The sequence below is a fragment of the Tachyglossus aculeatus genome, chromosome 10 (assembly GCF_015852505.1).
Source record: "Tachyglossus aculeatus isolate mTacAcu1 chromosome 10, mTacAcu1.pri, whole genome shotgun sequence".
In the NCBI taxonomy this organism is placed as follows: domain Eukaryota; kingdom Metazoa; phylum Chordata; class Mammalia; order Monotremata; family Tachyglossidae; genus Tachyglossus; species Tachyglossus aculeatus.
Window position 1 is genome coordinate 19,145,887 of NC_052075.1, and position 25,926 is coordinate 19,171,812.

General features: G+C 45.9%; 1 protein-coding gene across 1 annotated transcript in view; it reads right to left on the bottom strand.

The window, feature by feature from the left end:
• KDM3A (lysine demethylase 3A) overlaps window positions 1–25,926 on the bottom strand; it is a 65,583-nt gene that overhangs the window by 2,002 nt on the left and 37,655 nt on the right. Inside the window, exons 12-24 of the mRNA XM_038752245.1 lie at window positions 22,885–23,037; window positions 22,603–22,698; window positions 22,174–22,301; window positions 20,315–20,510; window positions 16,207–16,379; window positions 13,551–13,787; window positions 12,659–12,830; window positions 8,446–8,533; window positions 6,318–6,448; window positions 4,426–4,545; window positions 4,167–4,303; window positions 1,064–1,240; window positions 837–971 (exon numbers count right to left, since the gene is read on the bottom strand). Coding sequence (XP_038608173.1) covers window positions 837–971; window positions 1,064–1,240; window positions 4,167–4,303; window positions 4,426–4,545; window positions 6,318–6,448; window positions 8,446–8,533; window positions 12,659–12,830; window positions 13,551–13,787; window positions 16,207–16,379; window positions 20,315–20,510; window positions 22,174–22,301; window positions 22,603–22,698; window positions 22,885–23,037 — 1,943 coding nt within the window. The remainder of the gene's footprint in view (window positions 1–836; window positions 972–1,063; window positions 1,241–4,166; window positions 4,304–4,425; window positions 4,546–6,317; window positions 6,449–8,445; window positions 8,534–12,658; window positions 12,831–13,550; window positions 13,788–16,206; window positions 16,380–20,314; window positions 20,511–22,173; window positions 22,302–22,602; window positions 22,699–22,884; window positions 23,038–25,926) is intronic.

Genomic DNA, 25,926 nt, shown 5'->3' on the forward strand with positions numbered 1-25,926 from the left:
TTAGACTGTGAGCCCACTGTTGGGCAGGGACTGTCTCTACATGTTGCCAATCTGTACTTCCCAAGCGCCTAGTACAGTGCTCTGCACATAGTAAGCGCTCAATAAATACGATTGATGATTACTCCTGCTTCTACCATCCGCCATCTGAGGGTAGCTAACAGAAATCAGATAGGTGGAGGTTCTTTTCCTCTTTGTCACTTTTTGGACGTGACAATTCTAGAGGGTCTGCCCGTGAGGGTAGAAAAAACAAAAACCGACAGCCTGACTTGCAATTTTACTAACTCGGCCACTTGATCTTCCCTCTTCCCCCACTTCCTTAGCTAAAATCAATCAATCAATCAATCAATCGTATTTATTGAGCGCTTACTGTGTGCAGAGCACTGGACTAAGCGCTTGGGAAGTACAAGTTGGCAACATCTAGAGAGAGTCCCTACCCAACAGTGGGCTCACAGTCTAAAAGGGGGAGACAGAGAACAAAACCAAACATACTAACAAAATAAAATACATAGAATAGATATGAACAAGTAAAATAGAGTAATAAATATGTACAAACATATATACAGGTGCCGTGGGGAAGGGAAGGAGGTAAGATGGGGGGGATGGAGAGGGGGAGAGGTCATCACCCGGACCGACCTGATAGAATACATGAAGAGGGATGAGGTGGAGTTTTACAAGGAACACAGCCGTTATCACAGGGTCTCATCACTAACTATTTAGGCCCGTAATATAGGCCCTGCTTGTCAATTAGTGGGCTACAAGACGAAATGACACATTCAGATGTTTCTGTGCCTAAACGAAACAAGAAGTCGGTCCCGGGGGCTTGAGTTTTCTATTACCTGTAGCTTATCTTCGTGATTCGTATGGGTTTGAGACAGATACCGGAATTCCTGAGTGAGCCAGAAGCAGTGCTTGACGTGCTCCGGGGAAACGAAGTCTTCCGCCACTTTAATACAGCTGTATAAGTTATGAACCTAAGAGGCAACAACAGCAACCACAGGATGAGCGCCAGAAGGCCCGAGCCGACGAGGGGATCGGGTGGAGGGGGATCGGGGCCGTCGCTTACCTGGTGCGGCGCTCCTGCTGGGATGAAAACCACGTCCCCGAGAAACTGCACAATAGCCCAGCCCTGCACGCCGTACTCCTGGTGAAGGCGTTTCCTCAGGGCTCGGTCCAAGTACCAACTCTGGTCGTGAATGGGGTCGTGATCTTCGGGATTCTCGTGACCCTGTTCTTCCGAGACCTGAAACGCAGGCCCGGCGGCTTTCGGTACACGAACCTGCCCCCGGCTCTTGGGCCCGGGGGGCTTCCCGGGAGGGACGCTAAGTCCCTCTCGAGCCCCAGCTCCCTCCGCCCCCGACCCCAGCCAAGGCAGGCGCGGGGATGGGAAGGCTTGGCTGTGGTTAATGAACGAGAACCACAAGAACCACAAGTGCTTAACCCTCCGCTCCTCCACCGCTGATCTCCTCACCGTACCTCGCTCTCGCCTGTCCCGCCATCGACCCCCGGCCCACGTCATCCCCCGGGCCTGGGATGCCCTCCCTCTGCCCATCCGCCAAGCTAGCTCTCTTCCTCCCTTCAAGGCCCTGCTGAGAGCTCACCTCTTCCAGGAGGCCTTCCCAGACTGAGCCCCTTCCTTCCTCTCCCCCTCGTCCCCCTCTCCATCCCACCTCCTTCCCTTCCCCACAGCACCTGTATATATGTTTGTACATACTTATTACTCTATCTATTTTATTTGTACCTATCTATTCTATTTATTTTGTTAGTATGTTTGGTTTTCTTCTCTGTCTCCCCCTTTTAGACTGTGAGCCCACTGTTGGGTAGGGACTGTCCCTATGTGTTGCCAATTTGTACTTCCCAAGTGCTTAGTACAGTGCTCTGCACATAGTAAGCGCTCCATAAATACGATTGATGATGATGATGATGATGATGAGAAGCGGTGTGGCCGAGATGGAGCGAGGGGAACGGCCTGGTCTACCCAGACTAGGCGCTGGGAGCTTTCAGAGCAGCATGGCGTAGGGGATGGACCCCAGGCCTCGGAGTTGGACGTCATGGGTTGTAATTCTGGCTCCGCCACTTGCCTGCTGCTTGGCACATAGTAAGTGCTTAACAAATGCCATAATCATCATCATCATCATCATTCCCTGTGCCTCGGTTACCTCAGCTGGAAAATGGGGATGAAGACTGCGAGCCCCATGGGGGACAGGGACTTTGTCCAACCCAATTTGTGTGTATCAGTGCCTGGCACGTAGTAAGCACTTAACAAACACTATTACTATTATATTATTATGAGGAGTTCTGCCGTGAGATGGGCCTGCATGGGCCATCAGCACTGACCAATCTCCAGATTTTATCAATCAATCCATCCATCGTATTTATTGAGCGCTTACTGTGTGCAGAGCACTGTACTAAGCGCTTGGGAAGTACAAGTTGGCAACATATAGAGACAGTCCCTACCCAACAGTGGGCTCACAGTCTAAAAGACTGTGTATCGTGTATGTATGTATTTATTTATGTATGTATTTATGTATCGTGGTCGTTCCAAACCCTATCAATTGCTTGTTCTATTGTACTCTCCCAAGTGCTTAGTACAGTGCTCTGCACGCAGAAAGTGCTCAATAAATACGACTGAATGAATGTCCTTTCCTAAGTCCCCCAGGGTCTTTAGACAGCACTCTCGGCATTCATCAGTTAATAAATGCTGCCGACGGAGTGGCTCAAATGTTTTTCTAAATAATAATAATAATGATGGCATTTGTTAAGCGCTTACTATGTGCAAAGCACTGTTCTAAGCGGTGGGGAGGTTACAGGGTGATCAGGTTGTCCCACGGGGTGCTCACAGCCTTCATCCCCATTTTCCAGATGAGGTAACTGAGGCTCAGAGAAGTGGAGTGACTTGCCCACAGTCACACAGCCGACAAGTGGCGGGGCCGGGATTTGAACCCATGACCTCCGGCTCCAAAGCCCGGGCTCTTTCCACTGAGCCACGCTGCTTCTATTTGGGTTGACACAAGCCCCCTGGCTAACGGCTTTGATTTCTCCTGTGAAAGAAGTGAGGACTTTTTTTTTTTCAAGAGCCAAGGTAGTCCTTTCTTCAACTTTCTGTTTTTTATAATGGACTTTTTAGATTAAATGACCGTAACTGAACACTCATGATCTAGCTTGTTAGTTTAAGAAGAAATACCCATTAGTTACAAGAATTTGGGAGAATGCTCAAGCTACATCTGCTGCTAATAGCATGTTCACCCAAGGTCTGTAGATAGTTTAAAATAAGTTTTCTATTTCGAATTTGGTTGACACTTGCCCCCAAGAGGCTGCTCTGAACGGAATGCATCACTTGGCTGGTATGCCATGGCGGGGGTCTTTGTCTTTTCATTCATTCATTCACTCATTCATTCATTCATTCAGTTGTATTTATTGAGCGCTTACTGTGTGCAGAGCACTGTACTAAGCGCTTGGGAAGCCCAAGTTGGCAACATATAGAGACGGTCCCTACCCAACAGCGGGCTCACAGTCTAGAAGGGGGGAGACAGACAACAAAACAAAACATATTAACAAGAGAAAATAAATAGAATAGCAAATTCATTCATTCATTCATTCATATTTATTGAGCGCTTATAAATGCCATCATCATTATTATTATTATTATCCTGATCACCTTGTAACCTCCCCAGCGCCTCGAACGGTGCTTTGCACATAGTAAGCGCTTAATAAATGCTATTATTATTATTATTATTATAGTGCTTTGCACACAGTAAGCACTCAATAACTACGAATGAATCAATCAATCAATCGTATTTATTGAGCGCTTCCTGGGTGCAGAGGACTGTACTAAGCGCTTGGGAAGTACAAATTGGCAGCATATAGAGACAGTCCCTACCCAACAGTGGGCTCACAGTCAATCAATTGTATTTACTGAGCGCTTCCTGGGTGCAGAGCACTGTACTAAGCGCTTGGGAAGTCCAAGTTGGCAACATATAGTCTTTCCTCCCCTCACCATCGCCAGCCCCCGTGCTTAAACACGACAAAGTCGCTGCGTCCAACAGGGATTCTCCACGCTGCTTGATTTCTGCAGGCTGCCACTTCAACAGTCAGTCGGGCAGGGAGGACCCCCCCAACCCCGCAGCGCTTTCCACCAGAGCTGCTGTTAAAGCAAGCTTTAGATTTACCTTTTTAAGGAACTCTCGAATCTTCTCCGTATCTTTAGCGGCGTAGATATGCCAGAGGGCTCCTGGCTTCTCTTTTCCTTCAATAAACCGCTTAATTGTCAAGTCGTCGGAGTCTCCATCTTGGATTGTTCTGAGCACTTTAAGGCGGCGGGTGGGAGTAGAGACACAGGCGACAGAGGTAAATTCCAAAGTTCTCCACCTCCAAATGTGGACAGTAATGTATACAAACACAAACACACAAAAACAAAAACCACCTTACCATCTTCTTTATCAAGCTGTCCTTGGGGAATGCCCACGTATACCATAACGTTAGCTGCATCCGACACATCTAAATGGAGATTTGTGGTTCCGTACTTCCGATCCTCTGGTGTTATTAACCCTGTAGAAGAGTGGGTTAAAACCATTCCGGCTTAGCATGGATCCTGAGGACCATTTCTTGTGGAAAAGTTTGAAGGCTTTTTTTTTTTTTAAATGGTCTTCATGTCCACATGTTTTGTTTTGTTGTCTGTCTCCCCCTTCTAGACTGTGAGCCTGTTGTTGGGTAGGGACCGTCTCTATATGTTGCCAACTTGTACTTCCCAATAGTACAGTGCTCTGCACACAGTAAGCGCTCAATAAATACGATTGAATGAATGAATGAATGAAGCACTAACTACATATTAAGCACTCTTCTAAGCATCAGGGTAGATGATAATTCTGGCATTTGTTAAATGCTTACTATGTGCCAAGCACTGTTCTGAGCACTGGGATAGATGAAAATTGCATTTGTTAAGGGCTTACTATGTGCCAGGTATTGTATTAAGCACAGGGGTAGATACAAACTAATCAGGTTGGACACAGTCCCTGTCCTAAATGAGGCTCACAGGCTTAACCTCCATTCTACAGATGAGGAAACTGAGGCCCACAGAAGTAAAGTGCCTTGCCTAAGATCACAGGCAGACAAGTGGAGAAGCCAGGACTAGAACCAAGGTCCTCTGACTCCTGGGCCCGGGCTTTTTCCACTAGGCCATCCTGCTTCTCAAATAGATGCAAACCCATCAGGCGGGAGATGCGGTCCCTATTCTACCTGGGGCTCACAGTCAAATAGGAAATAATAACAATTACTATTATTACGGTATTTACTCAGCGCTTACTATGTGCCAGGCACTGTACTAAGCGCTGGGATGAATACAAGCAAATCAGGTTGGCCACAGTCCCTGTCCCACATGGGGCTCGGTCTGCAGATGAGGTAACCGAGGCCCAGAGACGTGAAGTGACTTGTCCCAGGTCACACAGCAGACAGGTGGCAGAGCAGGGATTAGAACCCAGGACCTTCTGATTCCCAGGCCCGGGCTCTAACCACTAGGTCATCGCCATTCAGTAGTTAAGGAAACTGATGGGCCTGGAACAGATACTATCGTGGTGGTGGCTTCTCCTCATCCTCTCCACAGTAGTAAGCACTCGATAAATACCGTTGATTGACTGACTGATTGATTGACAGCCTGAGAACAGGGAACACTTGAATGAGCCCCTAAATCCGGATTAGGATGTTCAAGTGTCAGTTTCCAAGATAAGTGTCAGTGTCAGTCTGCCAGTTTCCAAGATAATGTGACACACAAATGCGCTTGTGCACACACACACAGTTGTTTAGTGGGACTGAGGGAGCTTAAAACGGTCTCAGGCTAGGCCTTTGGGGAAGGCCAGCTGTGTTTCAGCCTCGTGGTTTCCAGAGAAGACAAGCCGGGGCGTTACTGGCCGCTGATTGTGTGCGAAGGCGCCCGAATGGATGGAAAGAAAATCTGAGTAAGCGGGAAAATCCAAGAGTTGGGGCTAATTAAAACCAACATTTCCACAGAGATATATGGAACCTGGAACTGAGTTCGGTAACAGGCAGCTGGGGGCATATTCTAAGCAACCCTATTTCACCTACCCAGCTCCTAATGAGGACCATCAATACCCCATTTACCGAGAAGTCGGCGGAGAATCAAACCGAGACATCCCCGATCCTTGTCTCTGGGCAGAGCCCACGAAAAGCGACGACAATGCAATGAAATCTAATTTGGAAGAGGACCCGGCCGAATCCCTTAATTATCCAACTCTGAAAGGGGTTCGCTGAAATACCTACTAGGACCCCCTGACGGCAAATCCCGTATTTAGAGGTTTGCTACTTACCGTAGGCGTTGTACATCTTGGGGCCCAAATCTGGGCGAACGAAATAGTTGGGGAGCCTGGAGGCCAGGTTCAATTTGCCGTCCCGTCTCGTGTACTCCGGCAAGGGGATGTTCGCCATTAGATCATCAAACCTGAGACAAAAGAGCCAAGAATTAGGCACGATTCCTAATTTTAGAAACACGGAGATCAGTTTGCTTTTAAAAACCAAGCACAGCCGAATTATCTGCTCTCCTGCTGGCCCTTTTGGACCCAATCAATGGTATTTATTGAGGGCTGACTGTGTGCAGAGAGCTGTATTAAGCGCTTAGTGCCCCTCAAAAGAAGGATGAGGTGGAGAACCTGAAGATAGTCCCCCCCTCCTCTAGACTGTAAGCGTATTGCAGGCAGGGAATGCATATATATATATATATATATATGTGTGTATATATATATATATATATATACACATATATATATAATTGCTCTAGACTGTAAGCATATTGCAGGCAGGGAATATATATATATATATATATATATATATATATATAATTGGCATTTGTTAAGCACTTACTATGTGCAAAGCACTGTTCTAAGCGCTGGGGAGGATACAGGCTGATCAGGTTGTCCCACGTGGGGCTCACAGTCCTAATCCCCATTTTACAGATGACGTAACTGAGGCCCAGAGAAGTTAAGTGACTTGCCCAAGATCACACAGCAGACATGTGGCAGAGTCGGCATTCGAACCCATGACCTCTGACTCCAAAGCCCGGGCTCTTTCCACTGAGCCACGCTGCTTCTCTATGTGTCTGTTACATTGTTGTGTTGTACTCTCCCAAGTGCTTAGTACACACTAGGTGCTCAATAAATACCACTGATTGACTGATGGTCTAGACGGCAACAAAAACGATTTCAATGTGGGGTAATGGCACCTTTGAGAAAAACCTACATAAAGCTCTAAATAGATGATTTTAGGGGAGAATTGGTGTTTCTTTTTAAGACGCCTGACAGATCAACTGCTTCTTCCCATTGAGGACATGTTGTGAGTCCTGGGTGGGACACGGACTGTGTCCAACCTGATTATCTTGTTTGTGCCCCAGGGCTTAGTATAGTGCCTGGAACAGAGTAACTGCTTAACAAACACCATTAAAAAAAAAGGGTGAAAGGATTAATTAAACTCGTGGGACTCGGAGTAAACGTTAGGAAAAAAAAAACCCTGACTGACAGCTGGGAGCTACTATGGGGCAATACCAAGAACAACAAATAGTACAGTACTAAATGCTCTGCACACAGTGAGCGCTCAATAAATACAACTGAATGAACAGTAGGAGCCCACTGCAGGAATCAGCAGCAGGAAGACCAGATGGACCCTGAATAGAGGACAGGGGAGGGGAAGGGGAAAGGAGTGGAGTTAGTTGCTCACTGAGGAACTAAAATCCGAGGGACCAGATTTTAAAGGTGTGGGGTGGGGGTGGGGGGGGGATCTCTCTGGGGCAATCTGAATGTCGTTCGGCCTTAAGGCATGGAGATGTCTCCCCCTTTTAGACTGTGAGCCCACTGTTGGGTAGGGACTGTCTCTATATGTTGCCAATTTGTACTTCCCAAGCGCTTAGTGCAGTGCTCAGCACATAGTAAGCGCTCAATAAATACGATTGATGATGATGATGATGAATTAGCTGACTTAATACTCCCTTCTAACCTTATGATTCCACTGTAACTTCGTTTAGACACAGCTGTGCTCCAGAGAGACTGCCTCCAGAACAGTATTTTCATCTTTCCTAGATGTCTGGTTTTTCCATGTTGAACGTGGGGGCACACTCGTGTGAGAACCGTTTAATCTCCTTCAGCTTCTGTTCCAGTGATGAGATTAAATCCAGGCATTTTTAACATGCCTGAAACTGCAACTAAATGAACTCTCAATGTTTAAAAACCCCATTTTGGCCAGGACCGCTATCCAGGGATTAACACATTAAGTAGTAAATCCAAGAACAGCCGCCCTGGAAACAGAGGGGAAAAAAAAAATTGCTCTCCCACTGCCCTTTGTAGCCTTCCTCCTCTAGCTGAAAACTATTTTCTGAGTTTTGATGTCTTTCCATTTAACTCCCACCAGACAAAAGCATTTCCCTCTCCCCCAGCTCCCCTCGAATCCTACCGGGAGGGCATCATATCTCTGAAATCTTCTCCTGGGGGCCAGTCCTTGAGCTTCAACACCATTGGCTCACCTTCACTCTTGAGGCGACCTGAAAAGAAGCGGGGAGGGGGTTGAGTTGCCATTGCTGCCACAGGACGAAGACTCTGAGCCCCAGGTGAGACAGGGCCTGCCAACCCCATATGCTTGTACCCACCTCAGAGCTTGGTACAGTGCCTGGCACATAGCAAGCGCTTAACAAATACCACAATTATTATTACTGTTACCTCACATCTGGATTAGAGAAACCTAAATTCATTAAATAAGGATCTCTAAGGCACAATCATCTGCTCTGTTAACTAAAGGCTACGTAACAAATTTTTGCCAGGGCTTTGGAGGAGAAAACAACTCCTAAAGGGCCCAGTGTCCCCATCTCCCTCCTACCGTTCCTCTCCAAACTCCCTGAGCAAGTTCTCTATACCCGCTGTCTCCACTTCCCCTGCTCCAAATCTCTCATTGACCCCACTCCGCTCTGGCTCCCGCCCCCTTCACTCCGCAGAAATCTCCCTCTGTTATACTGTACTATGCCAAGCACTTAGCTCAGTGCACTGCACACGGTAAGCGCTCAATAAATACAATAGATGGGGCGGAAACAGCCCCGCTTCAAGCATCTTTAAGCATCTCCAAGTTGGAGGGATGGATAAATCAGAGCTTTATGACTTCTAATCAGAGGTGCAAAGTGCAGGATCAATCAAAGGCATTTACAGAGTGGTTATTGTCTGTATATATGTTTGTACATATTTATTACTCTATTTATTTTACTTGTACATATCTATTCTATTTATTTTATTTTGTTAGTATGTTGGGTTTTGTTCTCCGTTCTCCTCCTTTTAGACTGTGAGCCCACTGTTGGGTAGGGACGGTCTCTATATGTTGCCAACTTGTACTTCCCAAGCACTTAGTACAGTGCTCTTACACACAGTAAGCGCTCAATAAATACGATTGATTGATCGATTGATTGGAGAACTGTACTAAGCGTTCGGGAGAGCACAATGCAAAACAGCTGGTAAATATGTTCCCTGCTCACAAGAGGCTTATGGTCTAGAGAGACTACTATTTAAAAATACAATAAACCAATTTTTTTTTACACTGTTACATGCTTCTGGAAATGGATGCATTATACGTAATGGATGGGGGTCATGGAGGCTGAGTCTAAAGCATAAGGTCAAATTGACTACTTGCAAGTTCCTATCTTATCGTCAGAGTCCTAAATATTATAAGCAGCGACGAGTGGGGGAAGGAAAAAGAGAAGGTAACCTTAACAAAGGTAATGGTAATAAGTCCAAAATAAAACGAGAACCAACTCTCACAGGATGTAGCATGGCTAGCTTACATTCTCCAAGTAACCCCAAAGCTGAATATCAGTTAAGTCATTACCCACTTGCTGCATTTTCATTTTGGAAAAATACCACTTTTGCCTAACCCCTCAGAGAGGAACTAACTCCGCTCCTTTCCCCTTCCCCTCCCCGTCCCTCTCCTCTATTCAGGGTCCACCTGGTCTTCCTGCTGTTGATTCCTGCAGTCCTACTATTCATTCAACCGTATTTTTTGAGCGCTTAGTGTGCGCAGAGCAGCGTGGCTCAGTGGAAAGAGCCCTCAGAGGTCACGGGTTCTAATCCCAGCTCTGCCACTTATCTGCTGTGTGACTTTGGGCAAGTCACTTAACTTCTCTGTGCCTCAGTTACCTCATCTGTAAAATGGGGATTAAAACTGGGAGCCCCTTGTGGGACAACCTGATTGCCCTGTATCTATCCCAGTGCTTAGAACAGTGCTTGGCACATAGTAAGCGCTTAACAAATACCATTATTATTGTTATTATTATTATTACTAAGCGCTTAGCACTGTATTATTTGCTATGCAATAAAGTGGATAGTCAGTGACCAGGCCTACCACAATCCAAAGGGTCTAATTAATGGCCAGGCTAAGCACAAGCCTGGTAGAACAATCAATTGATCATATTTATTGAGCTCTTACTGTGTGAAGAGCACTGCACTAAGCATTTGGGAGAGTACAATACAACAGAATTAATCTGCAAGCTTGTCTCTACACTCTGATCTCACTGTGGGCAGGAAATGTGTCTGTTTTTTGGGGTTTTTTTATTTGTTAAGCGCTTACTATGTGCAAAGCACTGTTCTAAGCGCTGGGGAGGTTACAGGTTGATCAGGTTGTCCCATAGGGGGGCTCACAGTTTCAATCCCCATTTTACAGATGAGGTAACTGAGGCACAGAGAAGTTAAGTGACTTGCCCAAAGCCACACAGCTGACAGTTGGTGGAGCCAGGATTTGAACCCATGATGTCTGACTCCAAAACCCGTGCTCTTTCCACTGAGCCACGCTGCTTATAGTGTACTCTCCCAAGCGCTTAATATAGTGTTCTGCACACATTAAGTGCTCAATAAATACGAATGACTGAATGAACAGAATTAGCAGAAATGTGTTCCCTGCCCATAATGAGCTTACAGTCTAGAGGAGGGACAGCCATTAATACGAATAAGTCACTTCTAATCTAGAATTTAAGGATACGGACATAAGTGCGGTAGAACTTAGTTATCAGACGCCAGAATTAAACAGGAGTAGCCGCTATCCCTGTCCGCTCAAGAAGGGAAGCTGGCGTTGCCGGCGGGGATCAGCAGGGTAGGGGTGAATCCGCTGCTCGCTCCGAAGGCTCTCGCAGAGAAGCAAGGCCTTGTGGTTGGCCAGGGTTTTCCAAACCCTCGATCCCTGCGGAGGCTACTTCAGCCTTGGCTACCGCTCCCCGGTATCCCACGGGCTGGTTGTGGGGAAACGAATGAGTCTGCATCACTTCTGGGAAAATCGGTTTGAGGTTTTGCAGAAACCCATGGCCCCCATTTGTCCTGGATAACCAGGACCCTTCTGAGGTTGAGTAGGTGGAAAGGGGAAAAAAAAAGTGTTAAGTCACCCATGTATGTAAAACACTCATTATTGAGTACCGTTCCTTCTCCTCATTCATTCGTTCATTCAATTGTATTATTGAGCACTTATTATAATAATATAATTATTATTATTGAGCACTTACTGTGTGCAGAGCACTGAACTAAGAGCTACAGGTTTGTCAGGTTGGATTCATCCCTGTCCCGCAAGGGGCTCACAGTCTTAATCCCTATTCTAAAGATGAGGTAGCGAACACAGCAAAGTGAAGCGACTTGCCCAAGGTCACACAGCAGACAAGTGGCAGAGCCGGAATTAAAACCCAGGTCCTTCTGACTCCAGGCCTGTGCTCTATCCTCTAGGATGCAGTGCTTCTCATCATTTCAGTACGGTTCCAGTGCCCACATGAATTTCCTTTAGGGTCTTAAAAGTCACTCTGAGTTCTGAAGGTATGGGATGGGTCACTTTGAGGTCAAATTAATTCACCCAGCAACTAACCACCTCTGGCTTACAGAATGTCAGAGAACCAGGAAGTTAGAGATGCCGCCACAACCCCTAGAGAAACACTAAGTGACTGTACTTCCCGGTAACAGCGTGGACGTGATTTCCTTGAACATTGGGGTCCACGATTTTTTATTTTTCTACCGGCTCACCTTCCATTTTCCGATGTCAAAACAGAACATTGCAGATACTTTTAAAAAAAAATCAGTGTCTTAGACATTTTCAGGTGCAAGACTTGCACTGGGTCCCACCCATTTTGAGCAATATTATACATGTTACGGTTCCCTTCTTCCTTTTATACTTCCTGCATTGCTAAGCTAAGAGAACACAATCACTTACTACCCTCCTACCTACAGCAAGCCCTCGGAGTTCTCTCAATTTCACATTCCCATTAAATCTATGGCTGAGGCCAGGCTGAACATTTCTTTCAGTTCTGCCACCTGATTTTCTGGGTAAAATCTAGCTGTTTTATATCTGCTTGTCGTGAACGCCAAGAGCTTGAAGAAATTCATGACCAAGGATGGACTGAGTTGCTTTGTCAGTTTCCATTAAAATTATAACGTGCCTTCTCTTTAAAGCTTGGTGGTCTAATTTGTAAGACTTTTCTTAGCATGTTGGGGGCTGGTTTTAACTTGGAGAGGTACTGCACAGATTCAGGTTGGAAGCCTAGAGGCATAGACGAGTGTCCCTTTTAACACAACTTAAAGTAAACAGAATTTAAAGAAGAATATTCTCCTTTGCTTTCGGGGGCCCTTTGGGATATTTCTAAGAGTTTCTTGGTACATACTTGGAATATCTTCAAATCCATCCCAGAAGTCTCCCACTGTAGCTCCTGTGATGATTTCGTTGGTTCTACAGTTGACTAAATCAACTTCCTGTTCGCCAAACTCCCTTCGGAAGGAATCGGGTTTCCACAATTCGCTGTTCAGCTTGTGATGCACGCCTGAAACCATTACTGGCTGGAAGGAGGGAAAGATCGAGACTCGAGTTTCATTTTCCCCTCCCATTTTTCAAATCACTTATTTCATAAGACTCCTAGTATTCCCCTTTCACGAGCTAATGGCAGTTATAGAGGAGTTGCAGCATTAGAAAACACTTGTCAGAACCTATCGCCATTACAAATTCCCTTTTCGAATATTTCAAACTGTTCAGTGCGGAGGAAATATGGCTTGGGGAGCTTGTCCCGCTTGGCCTCGGCCCCAGTGGCGAATTTATTCAGGCGAGTTGGAGAGCAGGCTTTGCCAAACATCAAAAAAGCCACAGGTTTTCGGCTGAAAAACCACAGAGAGCCTCTCTGGCAGGAATTAGGGGTCGTACTATTTTAACGTTGGCTAAAGCAGCCTGCAGTGGCAGTGGCAAGCCAGCTAAGCTGGAAGACATTTATTTAAGTGACTGTAAAGTCTCGTCCAAGCTTTTCTATTGTCCAACGGCATAGGACCGTGCTAATCCACAGATCCTAGAAACCGAAGGAGAGTCTTTAGTCGATGACGGGAGATATCAAGTCTGAGCAGGCCCTCCACTGAAGGATTCCACGGTAAACAGTCAGGAGGATGCCTTTTTTTGGTAGTCAGGTCGTAGCAAAATGACAGGGTAGACCTGAACCTGCTCGTGTTTTCAAGAGATCCATGCAAGAGGCATCCAGCGAGGAGAAAATGGGAAAGTGAAAACCATTCACCTACCTGTCCCTGTTTCCAGCACTCGCGGAAAACATTCCAGTTACTCTTGTTATTGGGATCCTGGAGGCACAGCAAGCGGTTATCACAGAGCCAATAGTGGGGCGTATCGAAACCCAAAATGCTGGGCTTTATCGTCAGTCCTTGAGGTTTCTTAGGCACATCAGAGGCGGTTTTACTTTGAACCAAAGAAGCAAAGATGTCATCGAGTATTTTTGGTGTATTCTTCAGTCCATTTTCTGTCTGAATTTAACGAAGAGGAAGAAAGCAGTGAAAGCATGAGCCCGTTGCCGGGTAGGGACCGTCTCTATCTGTTGCCGATTTCTACTTCCCAAGCGCTTAGTACAGTGATCTGCACGCAGTAAGCGCTCAATAAATACGACAATGAACTCTGTGCCAAAAGAGACCAAGGCGTTTCAAACCGAAGACTGCTAACACCCGCTCCAAATGAGCACGTGATTCATTTAGGTACGGATTTAGGTCCCTTCGTCAACCAGTTGTGCCTAGGAGTCATTTGGGGAAGAATAAGCTGAGTGATGGTCGTGTGGTTCCATGTCTTTATCACGCCTTGTCCCCTAATTGAAATTTCACCCTATCACCCTCTCTCGATCAATCAATCGATCGTACATATTGAGCAGTTGTGTGCAGAACACTGTACTAAGCGCTGGGAGATTACAATAGAACAATATAAACCCACACATTCCCGGCCCACAACAAGCCTATGGTCTAGAGGAATACAGGACAATGCCAGAAGAAGCCGGGAGGTAAGTTTTCTGGTCGCTTGTATATCACACTTCGCCTCGATCTTGCCGCCGACCCCTAGCCCACGTCCTGCCTCTGGCCTGGAACCCCCTCCCTCCTCAAATCTGACAGATAATTACTCTCCCCACCCTTCAAAGCCTTACTGAGGGTGCATCACCTCCAAGGGGCCTTCCCAGACTAAGCCCTTCCTTTCCTCTTCTCCCACTCCCTTTGCTCTTCCCCCGTCCCCAGCCCCACTGCACTTATAAACATACCTGTAATTTATCTTTTTGTATTGATGGCTGCCTCCCCGCCTCTAGACTGTAAGCTCGATGTGGGCACGGAATGAGTCTGTTTATTGTTGTACTGTACTCTCCCAAGTGCTTAGTACAGTGCCCTGCACACAGTAAGCGCTCAATAAAAATGACTGAATACAACTGTCCCTCTCACTTCGGTCCCACCCTGTGACCTGCCTGTCTCTGATCTTCACCAGGGGCTCCTTTTTAAAAGGCCACCACGACCGTGGCATACAAGCCCGACTACCGCTAGCCTCAAGGAGCTGAGCCCTGCCTAGCGGCTCTTCCGTTGGACTCGTGATGCTCAGCTCTATTTTAGCCAGCCGTTGCGTTCCTAGCCAAAGTGTTCGGTGACAGTGCCTGAAAATGGCAGAGGAGAATAAACGGCCCCTGCCCGCTTTTTGTTTTCCATCCAGGCTTCAGCGTGAAAATAGAAAAAAGGCACCAGGGGACAGAATGGCACTTCCCTTGCAAATCTCCTGAATCCTAGAGTAGCGGTATTTTATTAAGCTACCGAATACAATGAACTGAACTAAATGCGTGGGCAAGTATAACAGAAGCACAACAGAGGAGCTCACAATCTAAATATTATTATATTGTCTGTCAAGCACTGTTCTAAGTGATGGAGTAAGTTTGTTGAGGGCAGGGTACATGTCTACCCACTCTGTTGTGTTATACTTCTCCCAAGCACTTAGTACAGTGCTCTGCACATAGTAAGCGCTCAGTAAAAACCATTGACGGTGATGATGATTATGGTATTTTTCAGGGACTGCTCTAAGCGGTAGGGTAAGCTCGTTACAGGCAGGGAACACGCCCATCAACTCTCTTGTACTGCACTCTTCCAAGCACTTAGTACGGTGTTCTGCACACAATAAGCACTTGATAAATACCACTGATGACGGGGTAGATACCAGTTATTCAGGTTGGACACCGTCACTGTCTTACATAGGGCTCACAGGTCTTGATACGGAGAGGAACAATAAAGGAATCCCCATTTTACAAAAGAGGAAACTAAGCACTGGGGTAAGTACAAGCTAATCACACACGGAGCTCCCAGTCTTACGCTCCATTTTACAGACACGGTAACTGAGGCACAGAGAAGTGAAGTGACTTGCTCAAGGACACACAGCAAGCAACTGGAAGGGCCGGGATTAGAACCTAAATCCTCCGACTCCGGGGCCCGAGCTCTTTCCATTAGTCCATGCTACTGCGTTGGTTACTTTATGTAAGCCCACCCTAGCTATGCCATTTCTTTCTAACACTACTCTCCAACCGTTTTCCCTGTTTTCAACTTTATAATAAGCAATGTTATACAGTCTCTGTTCAGAATCTTGTGCTAATAATAATAATAGTATTTGTTAAGCGCTTAGTATGTGCGAGGCACTGTACTTCCCTGTTCCACAGAGGGCTCACAGTCCTAAACCCCATTTTACAGATGAGGTAACTGGGGCACAGAGAAGTTACGTGACTTGCCCAAGGTAACAGCAGACAGGTGGCAGAGCCAGAATTAGAACCCAGGTCCTCTGCCTCCCAAGCCCACGCTTTTTCCACACTGCTTCTCGGGAAGGACTAGCAAGGAATATAATCGATACTAATTCCATGGAGAGGATGATATCGGTAAATACCTTCCCTGCCGAAGAGTTCAACAGATTCCGCAGAAAGCCAGAACTGTTGTTGCTCACAGGTGTCAGTATTGTGCTGTTAAAGGTGTGCAGGACCGCAGCAGGTTTGGCGAAGGAGGGGAGGGCTTGAAGAGATTTGCTTTCACTCTTTATAGGCGGCACAGTAAGTGGTTTCTCTAAAATAAATATAGAAACAGAAACACTCAAAGATGAACATCTTGCTTTAGTACTGGATTAGCAGGAGTAAAAATGTCCTCTTGTTCGGAAAGAATCAAATATGGTTTGGATTTTTTAAACAAATCCCCTTAAAGAATAAGCTGTGTTTTTCATGTTCCATCGATGGCAGATGACATCCCTCCCCCCAAATCCCTGTCTCCTGTTGGAACTGTATTATAAATAATAACTGCTATTATTGTTACGGCATTTATTAAGCGCTTGCTATGTGCCAACCACTGTTCTAAGCATCATCATCATCATCATCAATCGTATTTATTGAGCGCTTACTATGTGCAGAGCACTGTACTAAGCGCTTGGGAAGTACAAATTGGCAACATATAGAGACGGTCCCTACCCAACAGTGGGCTCACAGTCTAAAAGGGGGAGACAGAGAACTAAACCAAACATACTAACAAAATAAAATAAATAGGATAGATATGTACAAGTAAAATAAATAAACAAATAAATAGAGTAATAAATATGTACAACCATATATACATATATACAGGTGACATATATACAGGTGCATTGCACCGGGGGCAATGTGAGGTAATCAGATTGGACACAGTCCCTGTCCCACGTGGGGCTCACAGTCTTAGTCCCCATTTTCCAGATGAGGTAACTGAGGTCCGGAGCAGTAAAGCGACTTGCCCAAGGTCACACAGCAGACCTGCGGCGGAGCCAGGATCACGCATCCTTTGACTTCCAAGCCCAAGCTCTTCCCGCTAGAACACGCTGCTTTCCAAATACAAATAAAGCAGGGCCCCAGACAGTGGGGACCTGCGGATGGGAAACTCGGAAAACTGAAAGCCCTGCCACTCATTCCATGGGATCTGGACCAGGGACTAGAATCAGTAACACCTGTGGTGTTTATTCAGTGCTTACTATGTGCCAAGCAAGGTACTGAGCGCTTAGGTGGGCACAGGGGCTCACACAGGGCTCATTATCTATGGAGGTGTGAGAACAGGTATTCATTCATTCATTCAATCGCATTTATTGAGCTCTTACTGTACACACAGCACTGCACTAAGCGCTTGGGACAGTACGCTATAACAATAAACGGACACATTCCCTGCCCACAATGGGAGACAGACATTAATATACGTAAATAAATGACAGGTATGTACTGTAGGGCTGGGAGGGGGAATGAATAAAAGGAGCAAGTCACGGCAATGCAGAAGGCGGTGGGAGAAGAGGAAAGGAGGGCTTAGGCAGGGAAGTTCTCTTGGAGGAGATGCACTTTCAATAAGGCTTTGAAGTGGGGAGAGTCACTGTCTGTCAGATTGAATCTCCAGGGCAGAGAGGAAGAAACCAAGGCAGCAAAGTTAAGTCCAAATCTGCCCAACGGGCAACTGGCCCAAGTGGGATCAAAACCCTGCTGGCATAAACTATGTTTTGTTTTGTTGTCTGTCTCCCCCTTCTAGACTGTGAGCCTGCTGCTGGGTAGGGACCATCTCTAGATGTTGCCAACTTGTACTTCCCAGGCGCTTAGTACAGTGCTCTGCACACAGTAAGCGCTCAATAAATACAATTGAATGAATGAATGAATAATTGACAAAGTAGAGTATTTTACCTAAACGTGTGATACACTGAAATGACCTTCAGTTGGGTAGGGACCCTCTCTATATGTTGCCGACTTGTACTTCCCAAGCGCTTAGTGCAGTGCTCTGCACACAGTAAGCGCTCAATAAATACGACTGATTGAATGAATGAATGAACCCAGGGCCTCTGACGCCTAGGCTCTTTCCACTAGGCCACCTGACTTCCCACAGTGAACTGAAAGCCTCAGAAACATACTTTATTTCAGAATGAAATACTTTTTTTTCCCCCCCACAAGCAGCAGTATGGCCTAGTGGATAAGAGCATATGTCTTGGAGTCAGAAGGACCTGGGTTCTAATCGCAGCTTGGCCACTTGTCTGCTGTGTGACCGTGGGCAAGTCATTTTAACTGCTCTGTGCCTTGGTTCCCTCCATCTGTAAAATGGGGATTAAGACCACGAGCCCTAAGGGAGACAGGGACTGCGTCCAACCTGATCGACTTGTATCTACCCCAGCACTTAGCACAGTGCCTGGCTCCTAGTAAGTGCTTAATTAAGCAATTAAGCACTTAAAATTAAAATTAATTAATTTTATTAGTTAAAATAATAACGGTGGTGTTTGTTAAGCGCTTACTATGTGCGAAGCACTGTTCTAAGCGCTGGGGGGATACAAGGCGATCAGGTGGTTCCATGTGGGGCTCACGGTCTTAATCCCCATTTTCCAGATGAGGTGACTGAGGCACAGAGAAGTTAGGCGGCTTGCCCAAGGTCACACAGCTGACATGTGGCAGAGCCAGGATTCGAACCCATGACCTCTGAATAAATACCATTAAAAAAAAGGCCCTCCAAATTACTCAGGTGATAGGTAAGAATCATTCCCTTTCAATCAACCCAGTCTATGGTTACCAGTGAACACTATGAGATTTCTGAGAGGCTTCAATCAGACGTAGATCGTCTTCTCGGGGAGGAATCCTGAAACATGGTTTACAAGGGTTACCCCAACCTGGCTGTTACCCTCTTCTTTCTGGCATCTTGGGGCAGGTTTTGTTGTGTGTCTATTATATTGTCCTACTGCACTCTCCCAAGCGCTTAGTACAGTGCCCCGCAGGCAGTAGGCCTTCGATAAATCTGACTGACCTCAGGCTCCTCCTGTCTGGCTGCAGGTCAAGAGTTACTAGATTGTGTTGCCAACTTGTACTTCCCAAGCGCTTAGTCCAGTGCTCTGCACACAGTAAGCGCTCGATAAATACGATTGATGATGATGATTGGCAGTGTAAGGCTCCTCGGAGACTGTCGTCAAGGAACCGAATACCACGAGAAGCAGCCTGGCCTAGTGAAGAGCTCCCAGACTGAGCCCCCTTTTTCCTCTCCTCCTCCCCATCCCCCCCCGCCCTACCTCCTTCCCCTCCCCACAGCACCTGTATATGTTTGTACAGATTTATCACTCTATTTATTTTACTTGTACATATTTACTATTCTATTTATTTTGTTAATGATGTGCATCTAGCTTTACTTCCATTTATTCTGATGGCTTGACACCTGTTCACATGTTTTGTTTTGTTGTCTGTCTCCCCCCTCTAGACTGTGAGCCTGTTGTTGGGTGGGGACCATCTCTGTATGCTGCCAACTTGTACTTCCCAAGCGCTTAGTACAGTGCTCTGCACATAGTAAGCACTCAATAAATATGACTGACTGAATGAATGAATGAAGAGAGCATGGGCCTGGGACTCTCCCACCTGACTGCTGTGGAACCTTGGGCAAATCACGTCACTTCCCTGGGCCTCACTTACCTCATCTGTAAAATGGGGATTAAGACTGGGAGTTCCATGGAGGACATAAATGGTGTCTGGCATCTACCCCGGCACTCAGTACAGTGCCTGGTACATAGTAAGCACTTAACCAATAAAAATTAAAAAAAGGAACTGCTCAACAGCCAGGCCAAAAGGAAATACAGAAGACTGAACCATTCATGACCATGTTTCCAGACTCCCATGAGGGAGTTCATGAATTCATTCTCCTAAAACGTCAAATATTCTGCCCCTCCCCTCTTCCCCTGCTTCCCTGCAAAATCCACAGACCAGAACTAAGATATTAGACAGCTGCTTAGCCCAACACATTCCAATTTAGCTTCCAGGGTGAAAAACATGGAAAGAAGATGGAATGAATCTCTCTCTCTCTCCCTCCCGCAGTAGTTTTCCTCTTTGGCGCTATATTCGGAAAATGTTTTCAGTTGTTATTGGACAACGATTTCCACTCCCCATTACCTGCAGGGCTCTGAAGGAAACAGCCTCTTCCAGGGATTGCAAAAATTATATCAGTCGGAAATTTGAACACGCAAGGAGGCAGTAAACACTTACCCTTGTTTTCTTTATTCACGTTTCCGCTGGTCAAATCGGCTAGCCAGTTTAATGGAGACGTACTGACTGAACCAGCAGGTTTACTGCCACTTGTAGTTTTCTGAGCAGAATCACAGCTTGTGGCTGTCGGCTCTAAAACCCCATGTGTGTGTTGAAGAGTGCTCCCCAAAGTCGCCTTTTCTCCGGCTGAGGAATTCTACAACCGAAGCAAAGTTACGGATTTTTAAAAGACGATTCCCTAATCCTAACACCCACATCCCAGTAGGTTCTTCCAACCAAAAACAACCAAACGAACCATACCCGAAGAAGGTCCTCATCCCAAGATGTGAATCATCTCATAATTTACCACAATGGGGACAAGGGAAAGAGCGACTCCATTTTGAAGTTCCCGAGAAGCAATTACTGCCACGAACATAAAATTCCTTAAATCCTGAACGTGCCCGTGTACTGTTTTTGCCATTCTGAACTGAGAATTGGCTTCTCCAAATTTTTAATTTCAAGAGATTGGCTAGGAGAGGGCACTTCAAGCATACCTTTATGTTCAGTGGTTTTGAGTCTTTTTTTGGTTTAAAGTCACTTAGAAATATGTAGAGCCCTCTCAAAATGACAGAAGTACTAGACCCCGAATACATTATTCATTCAATAGTATTTATTGAGTGCTTACTGTGTGCAGAGTACTGTACTATACACTCTGCAGGTGGAGAAAAGAAGAGAAATCTGCCAGATCTCTCAGCTTTCTTCACCTTCAGGTCCCTCCTAAAAATTCCACCTCCTCCAAGTAGCCCACCTGATATATTTTTTTTTTAATGGGATTCGTTAAGTGCTTACTACATGCCAGGCACCATGTTAAGCGCTGGGATTGATACCAAATAAACAGGATGGACACAGTCTTAATCCCCATTTTACAGATGAGGTGACTGAGGTACAGAGAAATTATGTCTCAACACCCAACAGCTGCCTCTAGCACTCAGGAAAGTACATTATAATAATAATGATGGTATTTCCGACCCACCCTAAGCACCTGGGTTTACGTGTACATTGGACTGAACACTCCATTCTTTTTTTTGTTCTGATTCTGCTGCTTGCGAACATTTTTTATGTCTGTTTCCCCTCAATGAAGTATAAGCAAACTTCCCGTGGGCAGGGTTCGTGCTGCCCTTGTACCTTCCCAGGCACTTAAAACACTGACTCACACTCAGAGCTACTTGGAATAAACTTAACGACACCATACTTGTGAAGACCGGGTTGGGGGAACGGCTCTAGTCTGTTTTCTCTTCAAAGGACAATAATGGCCAGCAAAAACAGTAATTTAAAAACTGATTTTAGGCTTTTAAAGGTTCAAGTCGCTAAACTATGCCCTGCAAGTTAAGAATTTTCCAGTGCAAGTTAAGAATTTTCCAGTGGTATATCACCATCCTCTATTTCCGGGAATGCGGAAATCTTGCACTTGATTTCTCTGTGCCTCAGTTACCTCAACTGTGAAATGGGGATTAAGATAGTGAGCCCCGTGAGGGTCGGAAACTGTTATCTGATTTGATTACCTTGTATCTACCCCAGCGCTCAAGACAGCGCTTGACACGCAGTAAGCACTTAACAAACACCATCGTCATTAGATCCCCTAAGCTTGATTTCTCTGTGCCTCAGTTACCTCTTTGTAAAATGGGGATTAAGATTGTGAGCCCCCGTGGGGCAACCTGATCACCTTGTAACCTCCCCAGCGCTTAGAACAGTGCTTTGCACATAGTAAGCGCTTAATAAATGCCATTATTATTATTATTATTATTATTATTATTATTATTATCTGTGGAAAGGTAAAGATCACACAGCTCGATTTGCAGATGTAGCTAAAAGGGCGATACCTGTTTTCCTTCCTCCTTGGGAGTTGGCTTGGACAAGAACTTCAGTTGCCTATTTGAACATGGACAATTGGCCTTGATCCCCCATTTGGCTCGGACAGAGTGAACAATGTCTCCAACATCGTAAAGCGCTAAGGGGTAAGTCAGGCAGAAAAGAAAAAGAAAAATCAGAACGGCTTTAACATTACAGAAAGGAAGCTTGGTCTTTTCAACAGGAATCAGTTAGGCCCTGGCTGAGTTCTGCCTTCTTCATGTGTTAGATGGAGTCCCCTCCCATAAAAGTGCATTTTCTTCCATTATCCAAAACAAACTCGAATCCGTTTCAATAATGCTTGGGAGACTGAGTCAGCTGCATCTCTAAGGGACTTTTTCAAGTGACCCCGTCAAGAAGTGGAGAAACGCTAAGAGTGACTTGTAACAATTTTCAAATACCTTTCCCAGGGATTATCTGCGTAGGCATTAAACTTTCTGGTTCGTGTACTTGACCCTTCACACATTTAAGCCAGGAGAAAGTCTTGTATACGCCACCTGCAAGCAGTCAATTGGTAACTGGTTAGAATTTGAATCGCTACTTGCCCTGAACAACTCTAATGTGGAAAATGTGAAGTCAGAATTTCAAATAAACAAATCATTAACTGCCAAATGAATTGTTAACTTCTGAAGACTTTTTTTTTTATTTTTGGTTTGACGGTAAGGGAAGTGCCAGGTTCTTACCTTGATGCAAACTTTTCTTTTTCATCCTATAGCAGTCCACACATACCCCAAACCCACACCTAGGGCAAACCCAGTGCAAGTTGAAGATTGTGGTGTCGCAAACGTCGCACATTTCTCGAACACCTCGGACGGCTCGCTTCCAGGCAACTTGTCCTGTGGAAATCAACCAGTCTCGTCATTAATAATTAACAATAATAATAATTGTGGTATTAGCTGAGCACTTACTAGATACCAGGTACCGTACTAAGCACTGAGGTGGATACAAGCAAATCGGAACGGACACAGTCCCTCGTGGGGCTCACAGTCTCAATCCCCATTTTACAGATGAGGTATCTGAGGCCCAGAGAAGCATACTGCCTTGCCCAGGGTGACCCAGCAGACAAATGGAGGAGACTGAATTAGAACCCATGACCTTCTAACTCCCATGCCCATGTTCTATCCACTACACCATGCTGCTTCTCTTAATTTATGGACAGGAAGGCCCTGAATGTTTGGAAACTCAATGAGAGGGGAGGAAAGGGGGAAGAGAGGAAAGGAAGAGCTCTTGTGATATTTCAGGAAGCAACAGATAATTATTTCATTCACGTAGCCAAGATGGGCACAAGAGAAACAGCCTGGCCTAGTGGAAAGGGCGCAGGTCTGGGTTCTAATCCTGGCACTGCCACTTGCCTGCTGCATGAACTTGGGCAAGTCACTTCTCTGTTCCTCAGTTTCCTCAACTGTAAAATGGAGATTCACAATCTCTTCTCACTCCTACTTAGACTGTGAGCCCCAGGAGGGATGGGGATTGTGTTCAACCTGATAAACTTTTATCTCCCGCAGTGCTTAAAACAGTGCTTGACAGACACGTAGTAAATGCTTAACAAACACCATTAAAAACAAAAAAAGCAACCAACTTCTCTGGGTTTCAGTTTCCTTTTCTGTAAAATGTGGATTAATTATCTGTTCTCCCTCCCCGTTATGATTGTGAGCCTTGTGTGAGACAGGGGCTGTGTCTGACATATCTACCCCAGCTGCTAGCACATGATAATTGACATGTACTCTTATTATCATTATTACATTATTAGTATTATCCATCTCTCCCTGCCTGAACAATAGGTCAATCCGAATGACCAAAATTCCCAATGAGTATACACAGTCCTCTCCACTCCCCCAGTGAGAAGAGAATGAAGAATAGAGACAGGGGAACAGGAGAATTCAGCAGAATAGGAAGAGGCTATCAACCCATCAATGAATAGTACTGAGTGCTTGCTGTGTACAGGCCACTGTGCTAAGCGCTTCGTGACTACAACAGAATAAGTAGACATGATCCCTGCTTTTAAGGGGCTTAACAATCTAGTGAAGAAACATACGAAAATAAAATATTGGCCATACTGTTTTCACTCTTCCCACTGGAGGACACTTAAAATGGCCGGGGCTACTGATTTTCCTTTTGGTAGAAGATCCAGGGAATGTCTAGAAAAGGTTCTCCTTGATGATGTTGGTATTTGTTATGTGCTTACTATATGTCAAGCACTGTCCTAAGCACTGGGGTGGATAAAAGTAATCCGGTTGTGCCTCGTGGGGCTCACAGTCTTAATCCCCATTTTACAGAGGAGGTAACTGAGGCACGGAGAAGTTAAACGACTTGCTCAAAGTCGCCCAGCTGATAAGTGGCGGAGCCGGGATTAGGACCCACGACCTCTGACTCCCAAGCCCGGGCTCTTTCCACTAAGCCACGCTGCTTCTCTTGATGGAGCACAGTCTTTTAGACTGTGAGCCCACTATTGGGTAGGGACTGTCTCTATATGTTGCCAACTTGGACTTCCCAAGCGCTTAGTACAGTGCTCTGCACACAGTAAGCGCTCAATAAATACGACTGATGATGATGATGATGGAGAGATGCCCTCTTCTTTGGCAGAAGCTGGTGACAGCAACGTTCCTCAGAAGGGAAGAGGAGCCTGCAACGCCGCTAAGAGCAAACCAGGATCTCTCCCCTCTTGCTGGTGGTAGAGTCATTCACTCCTTCATTAAATCGTATTTATGGAGCGCTTACAGCCAATAAGTAATAACCAAGTGCCTTGACTCACATTTGTCCCCACTGGATGTTCCAGCAGGGAGGCCTTTAAAGGGGACGGGGAGGAGGGAAAGAAACAGAGGCAGAGGAAATCAGGAGTGGGGCCTGGAGTTGTGCTCCTTTTATTCATTTCCCTCTCCCAGCCCTTATGTACGTAACCGTAATTTTATTTTATATATTATTGTCTGCCTCCCCCTCTAGGCTGTAAATTCGTTGTGGGCAGGGAACGTGTCTGTTGTATTGCTACACTGTCCTCTCCCAAATGCTGAGTTCGGTGCTCTGACCCCAGTAATGACCAATCCTCTAAAGACCGCTGACCTAACAGATGACCTAATCAGGCCGCACGGCTCAGTGGAAAGAGCCCGGGCTTGGGAGTCAGTGGATGTGGGTTCTAATCCCGGCTCCGCCACGTGTCTACTGTGCGGCCTTGGGCAAGCCACTTAACTTCTCTGGACCTCAGTTACCTCATCTGCAAAATGGGGATTAAGACTGTGAGCTCCACATGGGACAACCTGATTACTTTGTTATCGACCCCAGCGCTTGGAACAGAGCTTGGCACAGAGTAAGCACTTAACAAATACCATCATTATTACCATTATCATTATTACATATAGCAGCTGTCTTCAAAACACCAGATGATGATGACGATGGGTATTGACTACGTGTCTCTGTTCTGAACACCGGGGTGGACAAACTAATCAGGTCGGACACAGTCCCTGTCCCACGTGGGGCTCACAGTCTCGATCCCCATATTACAGGTGAGGTCACTGAGACACAAAGAAGTGACTTGCCCAAGATCACCCAGCAGATAGGCGGAGGAACCGGGATTAGAACCCAGGTCCTTCTGACTCCCGGGCCTCTGGTCTATCCACTCAGCCACACTGTAGGAATCTTCCTACCCACAGGAAGACTCCACTCCCGCCCTGTCTGTTTCTGACAGCCAGAATGGGCTGGCCATGTTGCTTTATCATCATCATCAATCGTAT